This window comes from Stomoxys calcitrans, chromosome 1 (assembly GCF_963082655.1).
Source record: "Stomoxys calcitrans chromosome 1, idStoCalc2.1, whole genome shotgun sequence".
Taxonomy (NCBI): Eukaryota; Metazoa; Arthropoda; class Insecta; order Diptera; family Muscidae; genus Stomoxys; species Stomoxys calcitrans.
This window is the reverse complement of record NC_081552.1, coordinates 236,222,645-236,245,821: the sequence shown is the minus strand read 5'-3', so window position 1 is coordinate 236,245,821 and position 23,177 is coordinate 236,222,645. Positions and strand designations below refer to the sequence as shown.

The following is a 23,177-nucleotide window of genomic DNA, read 5'->3' as shown; positions in this document are numbered from 1 at the left end:
TGGATATCCATTAGAAATCGAAATTTCAGTTCGAAAACTTAAAGTGGCTGTATCTCCTTAACTAAGCGTCCTAGAGGGAAATGGGCCTTAATTCGTGACACCACCAAAAAATTCAAAATTTCCTTGGATATCCATTAGAAATCGAAATTTCAGTTCGAAAACTTAAAATAGCTGTATCTCCTAAACTAAGCGTCCTAGAGGGAAATGGGCCTTAATTCGTGACACCACCAAAAAATTCAAAATTTCATTGGATATCCATTAGAAATCGAAATTTCAGTTGGAAAACTTAAAATGGCTGTATCTCCTAAACTATGCGTCCTAGAGGGAAATGGGCCTTAATTCGTGACACCACCAAAAAATTCAAAATTTCATTGAAAGTCCATTAGAAATCGAAATTTCAGTTGGAAAACTTAAAATGGCTGTATCTCCTAAACTAAGCGTCCTAGAGGGAAATGGGCCTTAATTCGTGACACCACCAAAAATTTCATTGAAAGTCCATTAGAAATCGAAATTTCAGTTGGAAAACTTAAAATGGCTGTATCTCCTTAACTAAGCGTCCTAGAGGGAAATGGGCCTTAATTCGTGATACCATCAAAAAACTCAAAATTTCATTGGATATCCATTAGAAATCGAAATTTCAGTTCGAAAACTTAAAGTGGCTGTATCTCCTTAACTAAGCGTCCTAGAGGGAAATGGGCCTTAATTCGAGACACCACCAAAAAATTCAAAATTTCCTTGGATATCCATTAGAAATCGAAATTTCAGTTCGAAAACTTAAAATAGCTGTATCTCCTAAACTAAGCGTCCTAGAGGGAAATGGGCCTTAATTCGTGACACCACCAAAAAATTCAAAATTTCAGTGGATATCCATTAGAAATCGAAATTTCAGTTGGAAAACTTAAAATGGCTGTATCTCCTAAACTAAGCGTCCTAGAGGGAAATGGGCCTTAATTCGTGACACCATCAAAAAATTCAAAATTTCATTGAAAGTCCATTAGAAATCGAAATTTCAGTTGGAAAACTTAAAATAGCTGTATCTCCTAAACTAAGCGTCCTAGAGGGAAATGGGCCTTAATTCGTGACACCACCAAAAAATTCAAAATTTCATTTGATATCCATTAGAAATCGAAATTTCAGTTCGAAAACTTAAAATGGCTGTATCTCCTTAACTAAGCGTTCTAGAGGGAAATGGGCCTTAATTCGTGACACCACCAAAAATTTCATTGAAAGTCCATTAGAAATCGAAATTTCAGTTGGAAAACTTAAAATAACTGTATCTCCTTAACAATGCGTCCTAGAGGGAAATGGGCCTTAATTCGTGACACCATCAAAAAGTTCAAAATTTCGTTGGATATCCATTAGAAATCGAAATTTCAGTTGGAAAACTTAAGATGGCTGTATCTCCTAAACTAAGCGTCCTAGAGGGAAATGGGCCTCAATTCGTGACACCATCAAAAAATTCAAAATTTTTTTGGATATCCATTAGAAATCGAAATTTCAGTTGGAAAACTTAAAATGGCTGTATCTCCTAAACTATGCGTCCTAGAGGGAAATGGGCCTTAATTCGTGACACCATCAAAAATTTCATTGAAACTCCATTAGAAATCGAAATTTCAGTTGAAAAACTTAAAATGGCTGTATCTCCTTAACTAAGCGTCCTAGAGGGAAATGGGCCTTAATTCGTGACACCATCAAAAAATTCAAAATTTCATTGGATATCCATTAGAAATCGAAATTTCAGTTGGAAAACTTAAAATGGCTGTATCTCCTAAACTATGCGTCCTAGAGGGAAATGGGCCTTAATTCGTGACACCACCAAAAAATTCAAAATTTCATTGAAAGTCCATTAGAAATCGAAATTTCAGTTGGAAAACTTGAAATGGCTGTATCTCCTAAACTATGCGTCCTAGAGGGAAATGGGCCTTAATTCGTGACACCATCAAAAATTTCATTGAAACTCCATTAGAAATCGAAATTTCAGTTGGAAAACTTAAAATGGCTGTATCTTCTAAACTAAGCGTCCTAGAGGGGAACGGGCCCTAATTCGTGACACCATCAAAAAATTCAAAATTTCATTGGATATCCATTAGAAATCGAAATTTCAGTTGGAAAACTTAAAATGGCTGTATCTCCTTAACTAAGCGTCCTAGAGGGAAATGGGCCTTAATTAGTGACACCATCAAAAAATTCAAAATTTCATTGAAAGTCCATTAGAAATCGAAATTTCAGTTGGAAAACTTAAAATGGCTGTATCTCCTAAACTATGCGTCCTAGAGGGAAATGGGCCTTAATTCGTGACACCATCAAAAAATTCAAAATATCATTGAAAGTCCATTAGAAATCGAAATTTCAGTTGGAAAACTTAAAATGGCTGTATCTCCTTAACTATGCGTCCTAGAGGCAAATGGGCCTTAATTCGTGACACCATCAAAAAGTTCAAAATTTCATTGAAAGTCCATTAGAAATCGAAATTTCAGTTGGAAAACTTAAAATGGCTGTATCTCCTTAACTAAGCGTCCTAGAGGGAAATGGGCCTTAATTCGAAATGTCATTGAAAGTCCATTAGAAATCGAAATTTCAGGTGGAAAACTTAAAATGGCTGTATCTCCTAAACTAAGCGTCCTAGAGGGAAATGGGCCTTAATTCGTGACACCATCAAAAAATTCAAAATTTCATTGAAAGTCCATTAGAAATCGAAATTTCAGTTCGAAAACTTAAAATGGCTGTATCTCTTAAACTAAGCGTCCTAGAGGGAAATGGGCCTTAATTCGTGACACCACCAACAAATTCAAAATTTCATTGGATATCCATTAGAAATCGAAATTTCAGTTCGAAAACTTAAAATAGCTGTATCTCCTAAACTAAGCGTCCTAGAGGGAAATAGGCCTTAATTCGTAACACCACCAAAAAATTCAAAATTTCAGTGGATATCCATTAGAAATCGAAATTTCAGTTCGAAAACTTAAAATGGCTGTATCTCCTAAACTAAGCGTCCTAGAGGGAAATGGGCTTTAATTCGTGACACCATCAAAAAATTCAAAATTTCATTGAAAGTCCATTAGAAATCGAAATTTCAGTTCGAAAACTTAAAATGGCTGTATCTCTTAAACTAAGCGTCCTAGAGGGAAATGGGCCTTAATTCGTGACACCATCAAAAAATTCAAAATGTCATTGAAAGTCCATTAGAAATCGAAATTTCAGGTGGAAAACTTAAAATGGCTGTATCTCCTAAACTAAGCGTCCTAGAGGGAAATGGGCCTTAATTCGTGACACCATCAAAAAATTCAAAATTTCATTGAAAGTCCATTAGAAATCGAAATTTCAGTTCGAAAACTTAAAATGGCTGTATCTCTTAAACTAAGCGTCCTAGAGGGAAATGGGCCTTAATTCGTAACACCACCAAAAAATTCAAAATTTCAGTGGATATCCATTAGAAATCGAAATTTCAGTTGGAAAACTTAAAATGGCTGTATCTCCTTAACTAAGCGTCCTAGAGGGAAATGGGCCTTAATTCGTGACACCATCAAAAAATTCAAAATTTCCTTGGATATCCATTAGAAATCGAAATTTCAGTTGGAAAACTTAAAATAACTGTATCTCCTTAACTAAGCGTCCTAGAGGGAAATGGGCCTTAATTCGTGACACCATCAACAAATTCAGAATTTCATTGGATATCCATTAGAAATCGAAATTTCAGTTCGAAAACTTAAAATGGCTGTATCTCCTAAACTAAGCGTCCTAGAGGGAAATGGGCCTTAATACGTAACACCACCAAAAAATTCAAAATTTCAGTGGATATCCATTAGAAATCGAAATTTCAGTTCGAAAACTTAAAATGGCTGTATCTCCTAAACTAAGCGTCCTAGAGGGAAATGGGCCTTAATTCGTGACACCATCAAAAAATTCAAAATTTCATTGGATATCCATTAGAAATCGAAATTTCAGTTCGAAAACTTAAAGTGGCTGTATCTCCTTAACTAAGCGTCCTAGAGGGAAATGGGCCTTAATTCGTGACACCACCAAAAAATTCAAAATTTCCTTGGATATCCATTAGAAATCGAAATTTCAGTTCGAAAACTTAAAATAGCTGTATCTCCTAAACTAAGCGTCCTAGAGGGAAATTGGCCTTAATTCGTGACACCACCAAAAAATTCAAAATTTCAGTGGATATCCATTAGAAATCGAAATTTCAGTTCGAAAAATTAAAATGGCTGTATCTCCTAAACTAAGCGTCCTAGAGGGAAATGGGCCTTAATTCGTGACACCACCAAAAATTTCATTGGATATCCATTAGAAATCGAAATTTCAGTTGGAAAACTTAAAATGGCTGTATCTCCTTAACTAAGCGTCCTAGAGGGAAATGGGCCTTAATTCGTGACACCATCAAAAAATTCAAAATTTCATTGGATATCCATTAGAAATCGAAATTTCAGTTCGAAAACTTAAAATGGCTGTATCTCCTAAATTAAGCGTCCTAGAGGGAAATGGGCCTTAATTCGTGACACCACCAAAAATTTCATTGAAAGTCCATTAGAAATCAAAATTTCAGTTGGAAAACTTAAAATGGCTGTATCTCCTTAACTAAGCGTCCTAGAGGGAAATGGGCCTTAATTCGTGACACCACCAAAAAATTCAAAATTTCATTGGATATCCATTAGAAATCGAAATTTCAGTTGGAAAACTTAAAATGGCTGTATCTCCTTAACTAAGCGTCCTAGAGGGAAATGGGCCTTAATTCGTGACACCATCAAAAAATTCAAAATTTCATTGGATATCCATTAGAAATCGAAATTTCAGTTGGAAAACTTAAGATGGCTGTATCTCCTAAACTAAGCGTCCTAGAGGGAAATGGGCCTTAATTCGTGACACCATCAAAAAATTCAAAATTTCATTGAAAGTCCATTAGAATTCGACATTTCAGTTGGAAAACTTAAAATAACTGTATCTCCTTAACTAAGCGTCCTAGAGGGAAATGGGCCTTAATTCGTGACACCATCAACAAATTCAGAATTTCATTGGATATCCATTAGAAATCGAAATTTCAGTTGGAAAACTTAAAATGGCTGTATCTCCTTAACTAAGCGTCCTAGAGGGAAATGGGCCTTAATTCGTGACACCATCAAAAAATTCAAAATTTCATTGGATATCCATTAGAAATCGAAATTTCAGTTGGAAAACTTAAAATGGCTGTATCTCCTAAACTAAGCGTCCTAGAGGGAAATGGGCCTTAATTCGTGACACCATCAAAAAATTCAAAATTTCATTGGATATCCATTAGAAATCGAAATTTCAGTTCGAAAACTTAAAATGGCTGTATCTCCTAAATTAAGCGTCCTAGAGGGAAATGGGCCTTAATTCGTGACACCACCAAAAAATTCAAAATTTCATTGGATATCCATTAGAAATCGAAATTTCAGTTGGAAAACTTAAAATGGCTGTATCTCCTTAACTAAGCGTCCTAGAGGGAAATGGGCCTTAATTCGTGACACCATCAAAAAATTCAAAATTTCATTGGATATCCATTAGAAATCGAAATTTCAGTTCGAAAACTTAAGATGGCTGTATCTCCTAAACTAAGCGTCCTAGAGGGAAATGGGCCTTAATTCGTGACACCATCAAAAAATTCAAAATTTCATTGAAAGTCCATTAGACATCGAAATTTCAGTTGGAAAACTTAAAATGGCTGTATCTCCTTAACTAAGCGTCCTAGAGGGAAATGGGCCTTAATTCGTGACACCATCAAAAAATTCAAAATTTCATTGGATATCCATTAGAAATCGAAATTTCAGTTCGAAAACTTAAAATGGCTGTATCTCCTAAACTAAGCGTCCTAGAGGGAAATGGGCCTTAATTCGTGACACCACCAAAAAATCAAAATTTCCTTGGATATCCATTAGAATTCGAAATTTCAGTTGGAAAACTTAAAATAACTGTATCTCCTTAACTAAGCGTCCTAGAGGGAAATGGGCCTTAATTCGTGACACCATCAACAAATTCAGAATTTCATTGGATATCCATTAGAAATCGAAATTTCAGTTGGAAAACTTAAAATGGCTGTATCTCCTAAACTAAGCGTCCTAGAGGGAAATGGGCCTTAATTCGTGACACCACCAAAAAATTCAAAATTTCATTGGATATCCATTAGAAATCGAAATTTCTGTTCGAAAACTTAAAATAGCTGTATCTCCTAAACTAAGCGTCCTAGAGGGAAATGGGCCTTAATTCGTGACACCACCAAAAAATTCAAAATTTCAGTGGATATCCATTAGAAATCGAAATTTCAGTTCGAAAACTTAAAATGGCTGTATCTCCTTAACTATGCGTCCTAGAGGCAAATGGGCCTTAATTCGTGACACCATCAAAAAATTCAAAATTTCATTGAAAGTCCATTAGAAATCGAAATTTCAGTTGGAAAACTTAAAATGGCTGTATCTCCTTAACTAAGCGTCCTAGAGGGAAATGGGCCTTAATTCGTGACACCATCAAAAAATTCAAAATGTCATTGAAAGTCCATTAGAAATCGAAATTTCAGGTGGAAAACTTAAAATGGCTGTATCTCCTTAACTAAGCGTCCTAGAGGGAAATGGGCCTTAATTCGTGACACCACCAAAAAATTCAAAATTTCATTGAAAGTCCATTAGAAATCGAAATTTCAGTTCGAAAACTTAAAATGGCTGTATCTCTTAAACTAAGCGTCCTAGAGGGAAATGGGCCTTAATTCGTGACACCACCAACAAATTCAAAATTTCATTGGATATCCATTAGAAATCGAAATTTCAGTTCGAAAACTTAAAATAGCTGTATCTCCTAAACTAAGCGTCCTAGAGGGAAATAGGCCTTAATTCGTAACACCACCAAAAAATTCAAAATTTCAGTGGATATCCATTAGAAATCGAAATTTCAGTTCGAAAACTTAAAATGGCTGTATCTCCTAAACTAAGCGTCCTAGAGGGAAATGGGCTTTAATTCGTGACACCATCAAAAAATTCAAAATTTCATTGAAAGTCCATTAGACATCGAAATTTCAGTTGGAAAACTTAAAATGGCTGTATCTCCTTAACTAAGCGTCCTAGAGGGAAATGGGCCTTAATTCGTGACACCATCAAAAAATTCAAAATTTCCTTGGATATCCATTAGAAATCGAAATTTCAGTTGGAAAACTTAAAATAACTGTATCTCCTTAACTAAGCGTCCTAGAGGGAAATGGGCCTTAATTCGTGACACCATCAACAAATTCAGAATTTCATTGGATATCCATTAGAAATCGAAATTTCAGTTCGAAAACTTAAAATGGCTGTATCTCCTAAACTAAGCGTCCTAGAGGGAAATGGGCCTTAATTCGTAACACCACCAAAAAATTCAAAATTTCAGTGGATATCCATTAGAAATCGAAATTTCAGTTCGAAAACTTAAAATGGCTGTATCTCCTAAACTAAGCGTCCTAGAGGGAAATGGGCCTTAATTCGTGACACCATCAAAAAATTCAAAATTTCATTGGATATCCATTAGAAATCGAAATTTCAGTTCGAAAACTTAAAGTGGCTGTATCTCCTTAACTAAGCGTCCTAGAGGGAAATGGGCCTTAATTCGTGACACCACCAAAAAATTCAAAATTTCCTTGGATATCCATTAGAAATCGAAATTTCAGTTCGAAAACTTAAAATAGCTGTATCTCCTAAACTAAGCGTCCTAGAGGGAAATTGGCCTTAATTCGTGACACCACCAAAAAATTCAAAATTTCAGTGGATATCCATTAGAAATCGAAATTTCAGTTCGAAAACTTAAAATGGCTGTATCTCCTAAACTAAGCGTCCTAGAGGGAAATGGGCCTTAATTCGTGACACCATCAAAAAATTCAAAATTTCCATTAGAAATCGAAATTTCAGTTGGAAAACTTAAATTGGCTGTATCTCCTTAACTAAGCGTCCTAGAGGGAAATGGGCCTTAATTCGTGACACCATCAAAAAATTCAAAATTTCATTGGATATCCATTAGAAATCGAAATTTCAGTTCGAAAACTTAAAATGGCTGTATCTCCTAAACTAAGCGTCCTAGAGGGAAATGGGCCTTAATTCGTGACACCACCAAAAAATTCAAAATTTCATTGGATATCCATTAGAAATCGAAATTTCAGTTGGAAAACTTAAAATAACTGTATCTCCTTAACTAAGCGTCCTAGAGGGAAATGGGCCTTAATTCGTGACACCATCAACAAATTCAGAATTTCATTGGATATCCATTAGAAATCGAAATTTCAGTTGGAAAACTTAAAATGGCTGTATCTCCTTAACTAAGCGTCCTAGAGGGAAATGGGCCTTAATTCGTGACACCATCAAAAAATTCAAAATTTCATTGGATATCCATTAGAAATCGAAATTTCAGTTGGAAAACTTAAAATGGCTGTATCTCCTAAACTAAGCGTCCTAGAGGGAAATGGGCCTTAATTCGTGACACCATCAAAAAATTCAAAATTTCATTGGATATCCATTAGAAATCGAAATTTCAGTTCGAAAACTTAAAATGGCTGTATCTCCTAAACTAAGCGTCCTAGAGGGAAATGGGCCTTAATTCGTGACACCACCAAAAAATTCAAAATTTCATTGGATATCCATTAGAAATCGAAATTTCAGTTGGAAAACTTAAAATGGCTGTATCTCCTTAACTAAGCGTCCTAGAGGGAAATGGGCCTTAATTCGTGACACCATCAAAAAATTCAAAATTTCATTGGATATCCATTAGAAATCGAAATTTCAGTTCGAAAACTTAAGATGGCTGTATCTCCTAAACTAAGCGTCCTAGAGGGAAATGGGCCTTAATTCGTGACACCATCAAAAAATTCAAAATTTCATTGAAAGTCCATTAGACATCGAAATTTCAGTTGGAAAACTTAAAATGGCTGTATCTCCTTAACTAAGCGTCCTAGAGGGAAATGGGCCTTAATTCGTGACACCATCAAAAAATTCAAAATTTCATTGGATATCCATTAGAAATCGAAATTTCAGTTCGAAAACTTAAGATGGCTGTATCTCCTAAACTAAGCGTCCTAGAGGGAAATGGGCCTTAATTCGTGACACCATCAAAAAATTCAAAATTTCATTGAAAGTCCATTAGACATCGAAATTTCAGTTGGAAAACTTAAAATGGCTGTATCTCCTAAACTAAGCGTCCTAGAGGGAAATGGGCCTTAATTCGTGACACCACCAAAAAATCAAAATTTCCTTGGATATCCATTAGAATTCGAAATTTCAGTTGGAAAACTTAAAATAACTGTATCTCCTTAACTAAGCGTCCTAGAGGGAAATGGGCCTTAATTCGTGACACCATCAACAAATTCAGAATTTCATTGGATATCCATTAGAAATCGAAATTTCAGTTGGAAAACTTAAAATGGCTGTATCTCCTAAACTAAGCGTCCTAGAGGGAAATGGGCCTTAATTCGTGACACCACCAAAAAATTCAAAATTTCATTGGATATCCATTAGAAATCGAAATTTCAGTTCGAAAACTTAAAATAGCTGTATCTCCTAAACTAAGCGTCCTAGAGGGAAATGGGCCTTAATTCGTGACACCACCAAAAAATTCAAAATTTCAGTGGATATCCATTAGAAATCGAAATTTCAGTTCGAAAACTTAAAATGGCTGTATCTCCTAAACTAAGCGTCCTAGAGGGAAATGGGCCTTAATTCGTGACACCATCAAAAAATTCAAAATATCATTGAAAGTCCATTAGAAATCGAAATTTCAGTTGGAAAACTTAAAATGGCTGTATCTCCTTAACTAAGCGTCCTAGAGGGAAATGGGCCTAATTTCGTGACACCATCAAAAAATTCAAAATTTCATTGAAAGTCCATTAGAACTCGAAATTTCAGTTGGAAAACTTAAAATAGCTGTATCTCCTTAACTATGCGTCCTAGAGGGAAATGGGCCTTAATTCGTGACACCACCAAAAAAATTCAAAATTTCATTGAATGTCCGTTAGAAATCGAAATTTCAGTTGGAAAACTTAAAATGGCTCTCCTTAATTAAGCGTCCTAGAGGGAAATGGGCCTTAATTCGTGACACCACCAAAAAATTCAAAATTTCATTGAAAGTCCATTAGAAATCGAAATTTCAGTTGGAAAACTTTAAATGGCTGTATCTCCTAAACTAAGCGTCCTAGAGGGAAATGGGCCTTAATTCGTGACACCACCAAAAAAATTCAAAATTTCATTGAAAGTCCATTAGAAATCGAAATTTCAGTTGGAAAACTTAAAATAGCTGTATCTCCTTAACTATGCGTCCTAGATGGAAATGGGCCTTAATTCGTGACACCATCAAAAAATTCAAAATTTCATTGAATGTCCGTTAGAAATCGAAATTTCAGTTGGAAAACTTAAAATGGCTCTCCTTAATTAAGCGTCCTAGAGGGAAATGGGCCTTAATTCGTGACACCACCAAAAAATTCAAAATTTCATTGAAAGTCCATTAGAAATCGCAATTTCAGTTGGAAAACTTAAGATGGCTGTATCTCCTAAACTAAGCGTCCTAGAGGGAAATGGGCCTTAATTCGTGACACCACCAAAAAATTCAAAACTTCATTGGATATCCATTAGAAATCGAAATTTCAGTTGGAAAACTTAAAATGGCTGTATCTTCTTAACTAGAGGGAAATGGGCCTTAATTCGTGACACCATCAAAAAATTCAAAATTTCATTGGATATCCATTAGAAATTGAAATTTCAGTTCGAAAACTTAAAATGGCTGTATCTCCTAAACTAAGCGTCCTAGAGGGAAATGGGCCTTAATTCGTGACACCACCAAAAATTTCATTGAAAGTCCATTAGAAATCGAAAATTCAGTTGGAAAACTTAAAATGGCTGTATCTCCTTAACTAAGCGTCCTAGAGGGAAATGGGCCTTAATTCGTGACACCATCAAAAAATTCAAAATTTCATTGAAAGTCCATTAGAAATCGAAATTTCAGTTGGAAAACTTAAAATAACTGTATAAGCGTCCTAGAGGGAAATGGGCCTTAATTCGTGACACCTTCAAAAAATTCAAAATTTCCTTGGATATCCATTAGAATTCGAAATTTCAGTTGGAAAACTTAAAATAACTGTATCTCCTTAACTAAGCGTCCTAGAGGGAAATGGGCCTTAATTCGTGACACCATCAACAAATTCAGAATTTCATTGGATATCCATTAGAAATCGAAATTTCAGTTCGAAAACTTAAAATGGCTGTATCTCCTAAACTAAGCGTCCTAGAGGGAAATGGGCCTTAATTCGTGACACCACCAAAAAATTCAAAATTTCCTTGGATATCCATTAGAAATCGAAATTTCAGTTCGAAAACTTAAAATAGCTGTATCTCCTAAACTAAGCGTCCTAGAGGGAAATGGGCCTTAATTCGTGACACCACCGAAAAATTCAAAATTTCAGTGGATATCCATTAGAAATCGAAATTTCAGTTGGAAAACTTAAAATGGCTGTATCTCCTAAACTAAGCGTCCTAGAGGGAAATGGGCCTTAATTCGTGACACCACCAAAAAATTCAAAATTTCATTGAAAGTCCATTAGAAATCGAAATTTCAGTTGGAAAACTTAAAATAACTGTATCTCCTTAACTAAGCGTCCTAGAGGGAAATGGGCCTTAATTCGTGACACCATCAAAAAATTCAAAATTTCATTGGATATCCATTAGAAATTGAAATTTCAGTTGGAAAACTTAAAATGGCTGTATCTCCTTAACTAAGCGTCCTAGAGGGAAATGGGCCTTAATTCGTGACACCATTAAAAAATTCAAAATTTCATTGAATGTCCATTAGAAATCGAAATTTCAGTTGGAAAACTTAAAATGGCTGTATCTCCTTAACTGAGCGTCCTAGAGGGAAATGGGCCTTAATTCGTGGCACCATTGAAAAATTCAAAATTTCATTGGATATCCATTAGAAATCGAAATTTCAGTTGGAAAACTTAAAATGGGTGTATCTCCTTAACTAAGCGTCCTAGAGGGAAATGGGCCTTAATTCGTGACACCATTAAAAAATTCAAAATTTCATTGAATGTCCATTAGAAATAGAAATTTCAGTTGGAAAGCTTAAAATGGCTGTATCTCCTTAACTAAGCGTCCTAGAGGAAAATGGGCCTTAATTCGTGACACTATCCAAAATTCAAAAGTCCATTAGAAATCGAAATTTCAGTTGGAAAACTTAAAATGGCTGTATCTCCTTAACTAAGCGTCCTAGAGGGAAATGGGCCTTAATTCGTGACACCACCAAAAATTTCATTGAAAGTCCATTAGAAATCGAAATTTCAGTTGGAAAACTTAAAATGGCTGTATCTCCTAAACTATGCGTCCTAGAGGGAAATGGGCTTTAATTCGTGACAACATCAAAAAATTCAAAATTTCATTGGATATCCATTAGAAATCGAAATTTCAGTTGGAAAACTTAAAATGGCTGTATCTCCTAAACTAAGCGTCCTAGAGGGAAATGGGCCTTAATTCGTGACACCATCAAAAAATTCAAAATTTCATTGAAAGTCCATTAGAAATCGAAATTTCAGTTGGAAAACTTAAAATGGCTGTATCTCCTTAACTAAGCGTCCTAGAGGGAAATGGGCCTTAATTCGTGACACCATCAAAAAATTCAATATTTTCATTGAAAGTCCATTGGAAATCGAAATTTCAGTTGGAAAACTTAAAATGGCTGTATCTTCTAAACTATGCGTCCTAGAGGGAAATGGGCCTTAATTCGTGACACCATCAAAAAATTCAAAATTTCGTTGAAAGTCCATTAGAAATCGAAATTTCAGTTGGAAAACTTAAAATGGCTGTATCTCCTTAACTAAGCGTCCTAGAGGGAAATGGGCCTTAATTCGTGACACCATCAAAAAATTCAATATTTTCATTGAAAGTCCATTGGAAATCGAAATTTCAGTTGGAAAACTTAAAATGGCTGTATCTCCTTAACTATGCGTCCTAGAGGGAAATGGGCCTTAATTCGTGACACCATCAAAAAATTCAAAATTTCGTTGAAAGTCCAATAGAAATTGAAATTTCAGTTGAAAAACTTAAAATGGCTGTATTTCCTTAACTAAGCGTCCTAGAGGGAAATGGGCCTTAATTCGTGACACCACCAAAAATTTCATTGAAAGTCCATTAGAAATCGAAATTTCAGTTGGAAAACTTAAAATGGCTGTATCTCCTTAACTAAGCGTCCTAGAGGGAAATGGGCCTTAATTCGTGACACCACCAAAAATTTCATTGGATATCCATTAGAAATTGAAATTTCAGTTGGAAAACTTAAAATGGCTGTATCTCCTTAACTATGCGTCATAGAGGGAAATGGGCCTTAATTCGTGACACCATCAAAAAATTCAAAATTTCGTTGAAAGTCCATTAGAAATCGAAATTTCAGTTGGAAAACTTAAAATGGGTGTATCTCCTAAACCATGCGTCCTAGAGGGAAATGGGCCTTAATTCGTGACACCATCAAAAAATTCAAAATTTCATTGAAAGTCCATAAGAAATCGAAATTTCAGTTGGAAAATTTAAAATGGCTGTATCTCCTTAACTAAGCGTCCTAGAGGGAAATGGGCCTTAATTCGTGACACCACCAAAAATTTCATTGGATATCCATTAGAAATTGAAATTTCAGTTGGAAAACTTAAAATGGCTGTATCTCCTTAACTATGCGTCATAGAGGGAAATGGGCCTTAATTCGTGACACCATCAAAAAATTCAAAATTTCGTTGAAAGTCCATTAGAAATCGAAATTTCAGTTGGAAAACTTAAAATGGGTGTATCTCCTAAACCATGCGTCCTAGAGGGAAATGGGCCTTAATTCGTGACACCATCAAAAAATTCAAAATTTCATTGAAAGTCCATAAGAAATCGAAATTTCAGTTGGAAAATTTAAAATGGCTGTATCTCCTTAACTAAGCGTCCTAGAGGGAAATGGGCCTTAATTCGTGACACCACCAAAAATTTCATTGAAAGTCCATTAGAAATTGAAATGTCAGTTGGAAAACTTAAAATGGGTGTATCTCCTAAACCATGCGGGAAATGGGCCTTAATTCGTGACACCATCAAAAAATTCAAAATTTCATTGAAAGTCCATTAGAAATCGAAATTTCAGTTGGAAACTTAAAATGGCTGTATCTCCTTAACTATGCGTCCTACAGGGAAATGGGCCTTAATTCGTGACACCATCAAAAAATTCAAAATTTCGTTGAAAGTCCATTAGAAATCGAAATTTATGTTGGAAAACTTAAAATGGGTGTATCTCCTAAACCATGCGTCCTAGAGGGAAATGGGCCTTAATTCGTGACACCATCAAAAAATTCAAAATTTCATTGAAAGTCCATAAGAAATCGAAATTTCAGTTGGAAAACTTAAAATTGCTGTATCTCCTTAACTAAGCGTCCTAGAGGGAAATGGGCCTTAATTCGTGACACCATCAAAAACTCAAAATTTCATTGAAAGTCCATTAGAAATCGAAATTTCAGATGGAAAACTTAAAATGGGTGTATCTCCTAAACCATGCGTCCTAGAGGGAAATGGGCCTTAATTCGTGACACCATCAAAAAATTCAAAATTTCATTGAAAATCCATTAGAAATCGAAATTTCAGTTGGAAAACTTAAAATGGCTGTATCTCCTAAACTATGCGTCCTAGAGGGAAATGGGCCTTAATTCGTGACACCATCAAAAAATTCAAAATATCATTGACAGTCCATTAGAAATCGAAATTTCAGTTGGAAAACTTAAAATGGCTGTATCTCCTTAACTAAGCGTCCTAGAGGGAAATGGGCCTTAATTCGTGACATCATCAAAAAAGTCAAAATTTCATTGAAAGTCCATTAGAAATCGAAATTTCAGTTGGAAAACTTAAAATGGCTGTATCTCCTAAACTATGCGACCTAGAGGGAAATGGGCCTTAATTCGTGACACCACCAAAAATTTCATTGAAAGTCCATTAGAAATCGAAATTTCAGTTGGAAAACTTAAAATGGCTGTATCTCCTTAACTAAGCGTCCTAGAGAGAAATGGGCCTTAATTCGTGACACCATCAAAAAATTCAAAATTTCATTGAAAGTCCATTAGAAATCGAAATTTCAGTTGGAAAACTTAAAATGGCTGTATCTCCTAAACCATGCGTCCTAGAGGGAAATGGGCCTTAATTCGTGACACCATCAAAAAATTCAAAATATCATTGACAGTCCATTAGAAATCGAAATTTCAGTTGGAAAACTTAAAATGGCTGTATCTCCTTAACTAAGCGTCCTAGAGGGAAATGGGCCTTAATTCGTGACACCATCAAAAAATTCAAAATTTCATTGAAAGTCCATTAGAAATCGAAATTTCAGTTGGAAAACTTAAAATGGCTGTATCTCCTTAACTATGCGTCCTACAGGGAAATGGGCCTTAATTCGTGACACCATCAAAAAATTCAAGATTTCGTTGAAAGTCCATTAGAAATCGAAATTTCAATTGGAAAACTTAAAATGGCTGTACCTCCTTAACTAAGCGTCCTAGAGGGAAATGGGCCTTAATTCGTGACACCATCAAAAAATTCAAAATTTCAGTTGGAAAACTTAAAATGGCTGTATCTCCTAAACTATGCGTCCTAGAGGGAAATGGGCCTTAATTCGTGACACCATCAAAAAATTCAAAATTTCATTGAAAGTCCATTGGAAATCGAAATTTCAGTTGGAAAACTTAAAATGGCTGTATCTTCTAAACTATGCGTCCTAGAAGGAAATGGGAAAAAAGTCCATTAGAAATCGAAATTTCAGTTGGAAAACGTAAAATGGCTGTATCTCCTAAACTATGCGTCCTAGAGGGAAATGGGCCTTAATTCGTGACACCACCAAAAATTTCATTGAAAGTCCATTAGAAATCGAAATTCCAGTTGGAAAACTTAAAATGGCTCTATCTCCTTCACTAAGCGCCCTAGAGGGAAATGGGCCTTAATTCGTGACACCATCAAAAAATTCAAAATTTCTTTGAAAGTGCATTAGAAATCGAAATTTCAGTTGGAAAACTTAAAATGGCTGTATCTCCTTAACTAAGCGTCCTAGAGGGAAATGGGCCTTAATTTGTGAAACCATCAAAAAGTTCAAAATTTCATTGAATGTCCATTAGAAATCGAAATTTCACTTGGAAAACTTAAAATGGCTGTATCTCCTTAACTATGCGTCCTAGAGCGAAATGGGCCTTAATTCGTGACACCATTAAAAAATTCAAAATTTCATTGAAAGTCCATTAGAAATTGAAATTTCAGTTGGAAAACTTAAAATGGCTGTATCTCCTAAACTATGCGTCCTAGAGGGAAATGGGCCTTAATTCGTGACACCATCAAAAAATTCAAAATTTCATTGAAAGTCCATTAGAAATTGCAATTTCAGTTGAAAAACTTAAAATGGCTGTATCTCCTTAACTATGCGTCCTTGAGGGAAATGGGCCTTAATTCGTGACACTATCAAAAAATTCAAAATTTCATTGAAAGTCCATTAGAAATCGAAATTTCAGTTGGAAAACTTAAAATGGCTGTATCTCCTTAACTATGCGTCCTAAAGGGAAATGGGCCTTAATTCGTGACACCATCAAAAAATTCAAAATTTCATTGAAAGTCCATTAGAAATCGAAATTTCAGTTGGAAAACTTAAAATGGCTGTATCTCCTAAAATTCAAAATTTCATTGGATATCCATTAGAAATCGAAATTTCAGTTGGAAAACTTAAAATGGCTGTATCTCCTAAACTAAGCGTCCTAGAGGGAAATGGGCCTTAATTCGTGACATCATCAAAAAATTCAAAATTTCATTGAAAGTCCATTAGAAATCGAAATTTCAGTTGGAAAACTTAAAATGGCTGTATCTCCTAAACTATGCGTCCTAGAGGGAAATGGGCCTTAATTCGTGACACCACCAAAAATTTCATTGAAAGTCCATTAGAAATCGAAATTTCAGTTGGAAAACTTAAAATGGCTGTATCTCCTTAACTAAGCGTCCTAGAGAGAAATGGGCCTTAATTCGTGACACCATCAAAAAATTCAAAATTTCATTGAAAGTCCATTAGAAATCGAAATTTCAGTTGGAAAACTCAAAATGGCAGTATCTCCTAAACCATGCGTCCTAGAGGGAAATGGGCCTTAATTCGTGACACCATCAAAAAATTCAAAATATCATTGACAGTCCATTAGAAATCGAAATTTCAGTTGGAAAACTTAAAATGGCTGTATCTCCTTAACTAAGCGTCCTAGAGGGAAATGGGCCTTAATTCGTGACACCATCAAAAAATTCAAAATTTCATTGAAAGTCCATTAGAAATCGAAATTTCAGTTGGAAAACTTAAAATGGCTGTATCTCCTTAACTATGCGTCCTACAGGGAAATGGGCCTTAATTCGTGACACCATCAAAAAATTCAAGATTTCGTTGAAAGTCCATTAGAAATCGAAATTTCAATTGGAAAACTTAAAATGGCTGTACCTCCTTAACTAAGCGTCCTAGAGGGAAATGGGCCTTAATTCTTGACACCATCAAAAAATTCAAAATTTCAGTTGGAAAACTTAAAATGGCTGTATCTCCTTAACTAAGCGTCCTAGAGGGAAATGGGCCTTAATTCATGACACCATCAAAAAATGCAAAATTTCATTGAAAGTCCATTAGAAATCGAAATTTCAGATGGAAAACTTAAAATGGGTGTATCTCCTATACCATGCGTCCTAGAGGGAAATGGGCCTTAATTCGTGACACCATCAAAAAATTCAAAATTTCATACAAAGTCCATTAGAAATCGAAATTTCAGTTGGAAAACTTAAAATGGCTGTATCTCCTTAACTAAGCGTCCTAGAGGGAAATGGGCCTTAATTCGTGACACCATCAAAAACTCAAAATTTCATTGAAAGTCCATTAGAAATCGAAATTTCAGATGGAAAACTTAAAATGGGTGTATCTCCTAAACCATGCGTCCTAGAGGGAAATGGGCCTTAATTCGTGACACCATCAGAAAATTCAAAATTTCATTGAAAGTCCATTAGAAATCGAAATTTCAGTTGGAAAACTTAAAATGGCTGTATCTCCTTCACCAAGCGCCCTAGAGGGAAATGGGCCTTAATTCGTGACACCATCAAAAAATTCAAAATTTCATTGAAAGTCCATTAGAAATCGAAATTTCAGTTGGAAAACTTAAAATGGGTGTATCTCCTAAACCATGCGTCCTAGAGGGAAATGGGCCTTAATTCGTGACACCATCAAAAAATTCAAAATTTCATTGGATATCCATTAGAAATCGAAATTTCAGTTGGAAAACTTAAAATGGCTGTATCTCCTAAACTATGCGTCCTAGAGGGAAATGGGCCTTAATTCGTGACACCATCAAAAAATTCAAAATTTCATTGAAAGTCCATTGGAAATCGAAATTTCAGTTGGAAAACTTAAAATGGCTGTATCTTCTAAACTATGCGTCCTAGAAGGAAATGGGAAAAAAGTCCATTAGAAATCGAAATTTCAGTTGGAAAACGTAAAATGGCTGTATCTCCTAAACTATGCGTCCTAGAGGGAAATGGGCCTTAATTCGTGACACCACCAAAAATTTCATTGAAAGTCCATTAGAAATCGAAATTCCAGTTGGAAAACTTAAAATGGCTCTATCTCCTTCACTAAGCGCCCTAGAGGGAAATGGGCCTTAACTCGTGACACCATCAAAAAATTCAAAATTTCTTTGAAAGTGCATTAGAAATCGAAATTTCAGTTGGAAAACTTAAAATGGCTGTATCTCCTTAACTAAGCGTCCTAGAGGGAAATGGGCCTTAATTTGTGAAACCATCAAAAAGTTCAAAATTTCATTGAATGTCCATTAGAAATCGAAATTTCAGTTGGAAAACTTAAAATGGCTGTATCTCCTTAACTAAGCGTCCTAGAGCGAAATGGGCCTTAATTCGTGACACCATTAAAAAATTCAAAATTTCATTGAAAGTCCATTAGAAATTGAAATTTCAGTTGGAAAACTTAAAATGGCTGTATCTCCTAAACTATGCGTCCTAGAGGGAAATGGGCCTTAATTCGTGACACCATCAAAAAATTCAAAATTTCATTGAAAGTCCATTAGAAATTGCAATTTCAGTTGAAAAACTTAAAATGGCTGTATCTCCTTAACTATGCCTCCTTGAGGGAAATGGGCCTTAATTCGTGACACTATCAAAAAATTCAAAATTTCATTGAAAGTCCATTAGAAATCGAAATTTCAGTTGGAAAACTTAAAATGGCTGTATCTCCTAAGCTAAGCGTCCTAAAGGGAAATGGGCCTTAATTCGTGACACCATCAAAAAATTCAAAATTTCATTGAAAGTCCATTAGAAATCGAAATTTCAGTTGGAAAACTTAAAATGGCTGTATGTCCTAAACTATGCGTCCTAGAGGGAAATGGGCCTTAATTCGTGACACCATCAAAAAATTCAAAATTTCATTGAAAGTCCATTAGAAATCGAAATTTCAGTTGGAAAACTTAAAATGGCTGTATCTCCTTAACTAAGCGTTCTAGAGGGAAATGGGCCTTAATTCGTGACACCATCAAAAAATTCAAAATTTCATTGAAAGTCCATTAGAAATCGAAATTTCAGTTGGAAAACTTAAAATGGCTGTATCTCCTTAACTAAGCGTTCTAGAGGGAAATGGGCCTTAATTCGTGACACCATAAAAAAATTCAAAATTTCATTGAAAGTCCATTAGAAATCGAAATTTCAGTTGGAAAACTTAAAATGGCTGTATCTCCTTAACTAAGCGTTCTAGAGGGAAATGGGCCTTAATTCGTGACACCACCAAAAAATTCAAAATTTCATTGAAAGTCCATTAGAAATCGAAATTTCAGTTGGAAAACTTAAAATGGCTGTATCTCCTAAACTATGCGTCCTTGAGGGAAATGGGCCTTAATTCGTGACACCATCAAAAAATTCAAAATTTCATTGAAAGTCCATTAGAAATTGAAATTTCAGTTGGCAAACTTAAAATGGCTGTATCTCCTAAACTATACGTCCTTGAGGGAAATGGGCCTTAATTCGTGACACCACCAAAAATTTCATTGAAAGTCCATTAGAAATTGAAATTTCAGTTGGAAAACTTAAAATGGCTGTATCTCCTTAACTATGCGTCCTAGAGGGAAATGGGCCTTAATTCGTGACACCACCAAAAAAATTCAAAATTTCATTGAAAGTCCATTAGAAATCGAAATTTCAGTTGGAAAACTAGAAATGGCTGTATCTCCTTAACTATGCGTCCTAGAGGGAAATGGGCCTTAATTCGTGACACCATCAAAAAATTCAAAATTTCATTGAAAGTCCATTAGAAATTGAAATTTCAGTTGGAAAACTTAAAATGGCTGTATCTCCTTAACTATGCGTCCTAGAGGGAAATGGACCTTAATTCGTGACACCATCAAAAAATTCAAAATTTCATTGAATGTCCATTAGAAATCGAAATTTCAGTTGGAAAACTTAAAATGGCTGTATCTCCTAAAATTCAAAATTTCATTGGATATCCATTAGAAATCGAAATTTCAGTTGGAAAACTTAAAATGGCTGTATCTCCTTAACTAAGCGTTCTAGAGGGAAATGGGCCTTAATTCGTGACACCATAAAAAAATTCAAAATTTCATTGAAAGTCCATTGGAAATCGAAATTTCAGTTGGAAAACTTAAAATGGCTGTATCTCCTTAACTAAGCGCCCTAGAGGGAAATGGGCCTTAATTCGTGACACCATCAAAAAATTCAAAATTTCATTGAAAGTCCATTGTAAATCGAAATTTCAGTTGGAAAACTTAAAATGGCTGTATCTCCTAAACTATGCGTCCTAGAAGGAAATGGGCCTTAATTCGTGACACCATCAAAAAATTCAAAATTTCATTGAAAGTCCATTAGAAATCGAAATTTCAGATGGAAAACTTAAAATGGGTGTATCTCCTAAACCATGAGTCCTAGAGGGAAATGGGCCTTAATTCGTGACACCATCAGAAAATTCAAAATTTCATTGAAAGTCCATTAGAAATCGAAATTTCAGTTGGAAAACTTAAAATGGCTGTATCTACTAAACTATGCGTCCTAGAGGGAAATGGGCCTTAATTCGTGACACCACCAAAAATTTCATTGAAAGTCCATTAGAAATCGAAATTCGAGTTGGAAAACTTAAAATGGCTGTATCTCCTTCACTAAGCGTCCTAGAGGGAAATGGGCCTTAATTCGTGACACCATCAAAAAATTCAAAATTTCATTGAAAGTCCATTAGAAATCGAAATTTCAGTTGGAAAACTTAAAATGGCTGTATCTCCTTAACTATGCGTCCTAGAGGGAAATGGGCCTTAATCCGTGACACCATCAAAAAATTCAAAATATCATTGAAAGTTCATTAGAAATCGAAATTTCAGTTGGAAAACTTGAAATGAATATATCTCCTAAACTATGCTTTGTAGAGGGTAAAGAGCAATTATTCGTAACTTCTTTAAAAGTTTCTCCAGCCAAAGTCTTGAAGGTAAATTCTGAGTGAATGCTGGTTTTCCGTTTGATGTGGGTTTACCACTTTATAAAATGAAAAGCATCGGCCTATACCCAAGTTTTTCCTGCAAAAACCCCTTCCTCTTCATTATTTTAACATATGAACAATTGAGTTAATTGCCATATTAAGCGCAATACTTAGCGGCTTAACTGTAACGAACTTTGTTTTCAATTTCATGTGTCTTATGCCAACTGAATGGGACTGACAAGCAGGCCAATAAAATGATCAAAAATCAATTAAGAGTGAATTTTTTGTCAATTGGCTCGAAAATTGGCTGTTAACCAAAAGATAATGGCCAATGCCGAATGGAAACCAGGTGGAGACAATGCAACAAAAAGCCATGATATATGGAGAATAAATGTTCGAATAATAGAATCAAATGGTAAGTCTTGAAACAAAAACATGCCGATTTGCATATAAAAGCAAATTTCTGGTTGTGTAGCCCAAAAAGTGTGAACTTGATATGTGGCGATATGAACTTGTCTCCATTAACCATGAACTTGGCTAAAGCAGGAATTTGGGGTGTGACATTAGGTTTTGTATGATTTTTATGGGGGAATCTTTTTGTGATGCGAATGCTTGATATCGAATTGCAATGAAATGAAGACAAAGGCTTTTTTTGTGAAGAATAATTTAGTTTTTTTGTTTTATTTCTTGAAGGTGATTCAAAAGAAATATGGAGTATTAATAGCAACGGGAGCTGCAAATGAGGTGGTGGCTGGAACTCCAAATTTGCCTACATGGGCTGGGGAACCCAAGGCGGGGGTGACTGGTGCAGCTGCTGCGAATCCCACCTTAGAGGGAGCAGCCACAGGTACTGCGGCAGCTCCAGTGGCGGCAACGGGTGCTGCAAAAGCTACTTTCGAGGGAGCAGCAAATACACTGCCAACAGGAGCTACAGCGGCAGGGACAGCATAAGAATGACCATAGTAGCTGCTACCAAATGCTAGGTTAGAGGGTGTGGCAAATGCCACAGGGGCAGCTGGTATGCCAGGAAAGGGTGCAGCAGCAAAGCCTACCTTAGAAGGTACTGCAAAAGCTACGGAGGCGGCAGGTATAGCAGGTGCAGCAAATCCAACTTTTGGTGGAGTAGCTATGGGCACAGCAGGGGTTCCAAAGGCCACCGGGGCTGGCACTGCAGGAAGGGCAGATGCGGCAAAGCCAACTTTAGGTGGTGTAGCTACAGGAACAGCAGCAGCAGGAGCTACAGCAGGGGTGGCAAAGGCCACAGAAGCTGGCACAGCAGGTACCGCAGCTGCAGCAGCAGCAGGATAAGCCACAGCATGATTGATGGTATGAGAATTATAGGAGCTGGCAAAGGGTACTATGCTACTATGAGCAGAAACACCCACAGCAGCTAAGGCAAGAATCTGAAAAAGGTCACAATTGAATCTTTGCAACTCCAAAAATTTTCATATAAACCTTACCAACAATTTTGCTGCCATTTTGTTAGTGATGTGTGAAGGGTTATGGTTAAGGGAAATGAACTCAACGAAATGGCGAGTTATGTGTTTTGTTCAAAATCCAAATGGGTTATGATGACCAAATTGCATAGTATATCATTTTTATATCAAAAAAATGAAACAAAAATCAATATTCATTGATAAATTAAGGCACCCCATAAGTGTCCCATAGGAATTGTAGGTCAC

General features: G+C 35.6%; 1 protein-coding gene across 1 annotated transcript; it reads right to left on the bottom strand.

Annotated features, from left to right (window-relative positions):
• Positions 1 to 22,193: 22,193 nt before the first annotated feature.
• On the bottom strand, positions 22,194 to 22,973 carry LOC106089037 (nuclear pore complex protein Nup58-like). The gene is made up of 2 exons (XM_013254785.2): positions 22,956 to 22,973; positions 22,194 to 22,898 (listed from the first exon to the last, which is right to left on the bottom strand). Exons 1-2 carry the CDS (start codon positions 22,971 to 22,973, stop codon positions 22,194 to 22,196), a joined length of 723 nt encoding a protein of 240 aa, XP_013110239.2.
• Between the last annotated feature and the right edge of the window lie 204 nt (positions 22,974 to 23,177).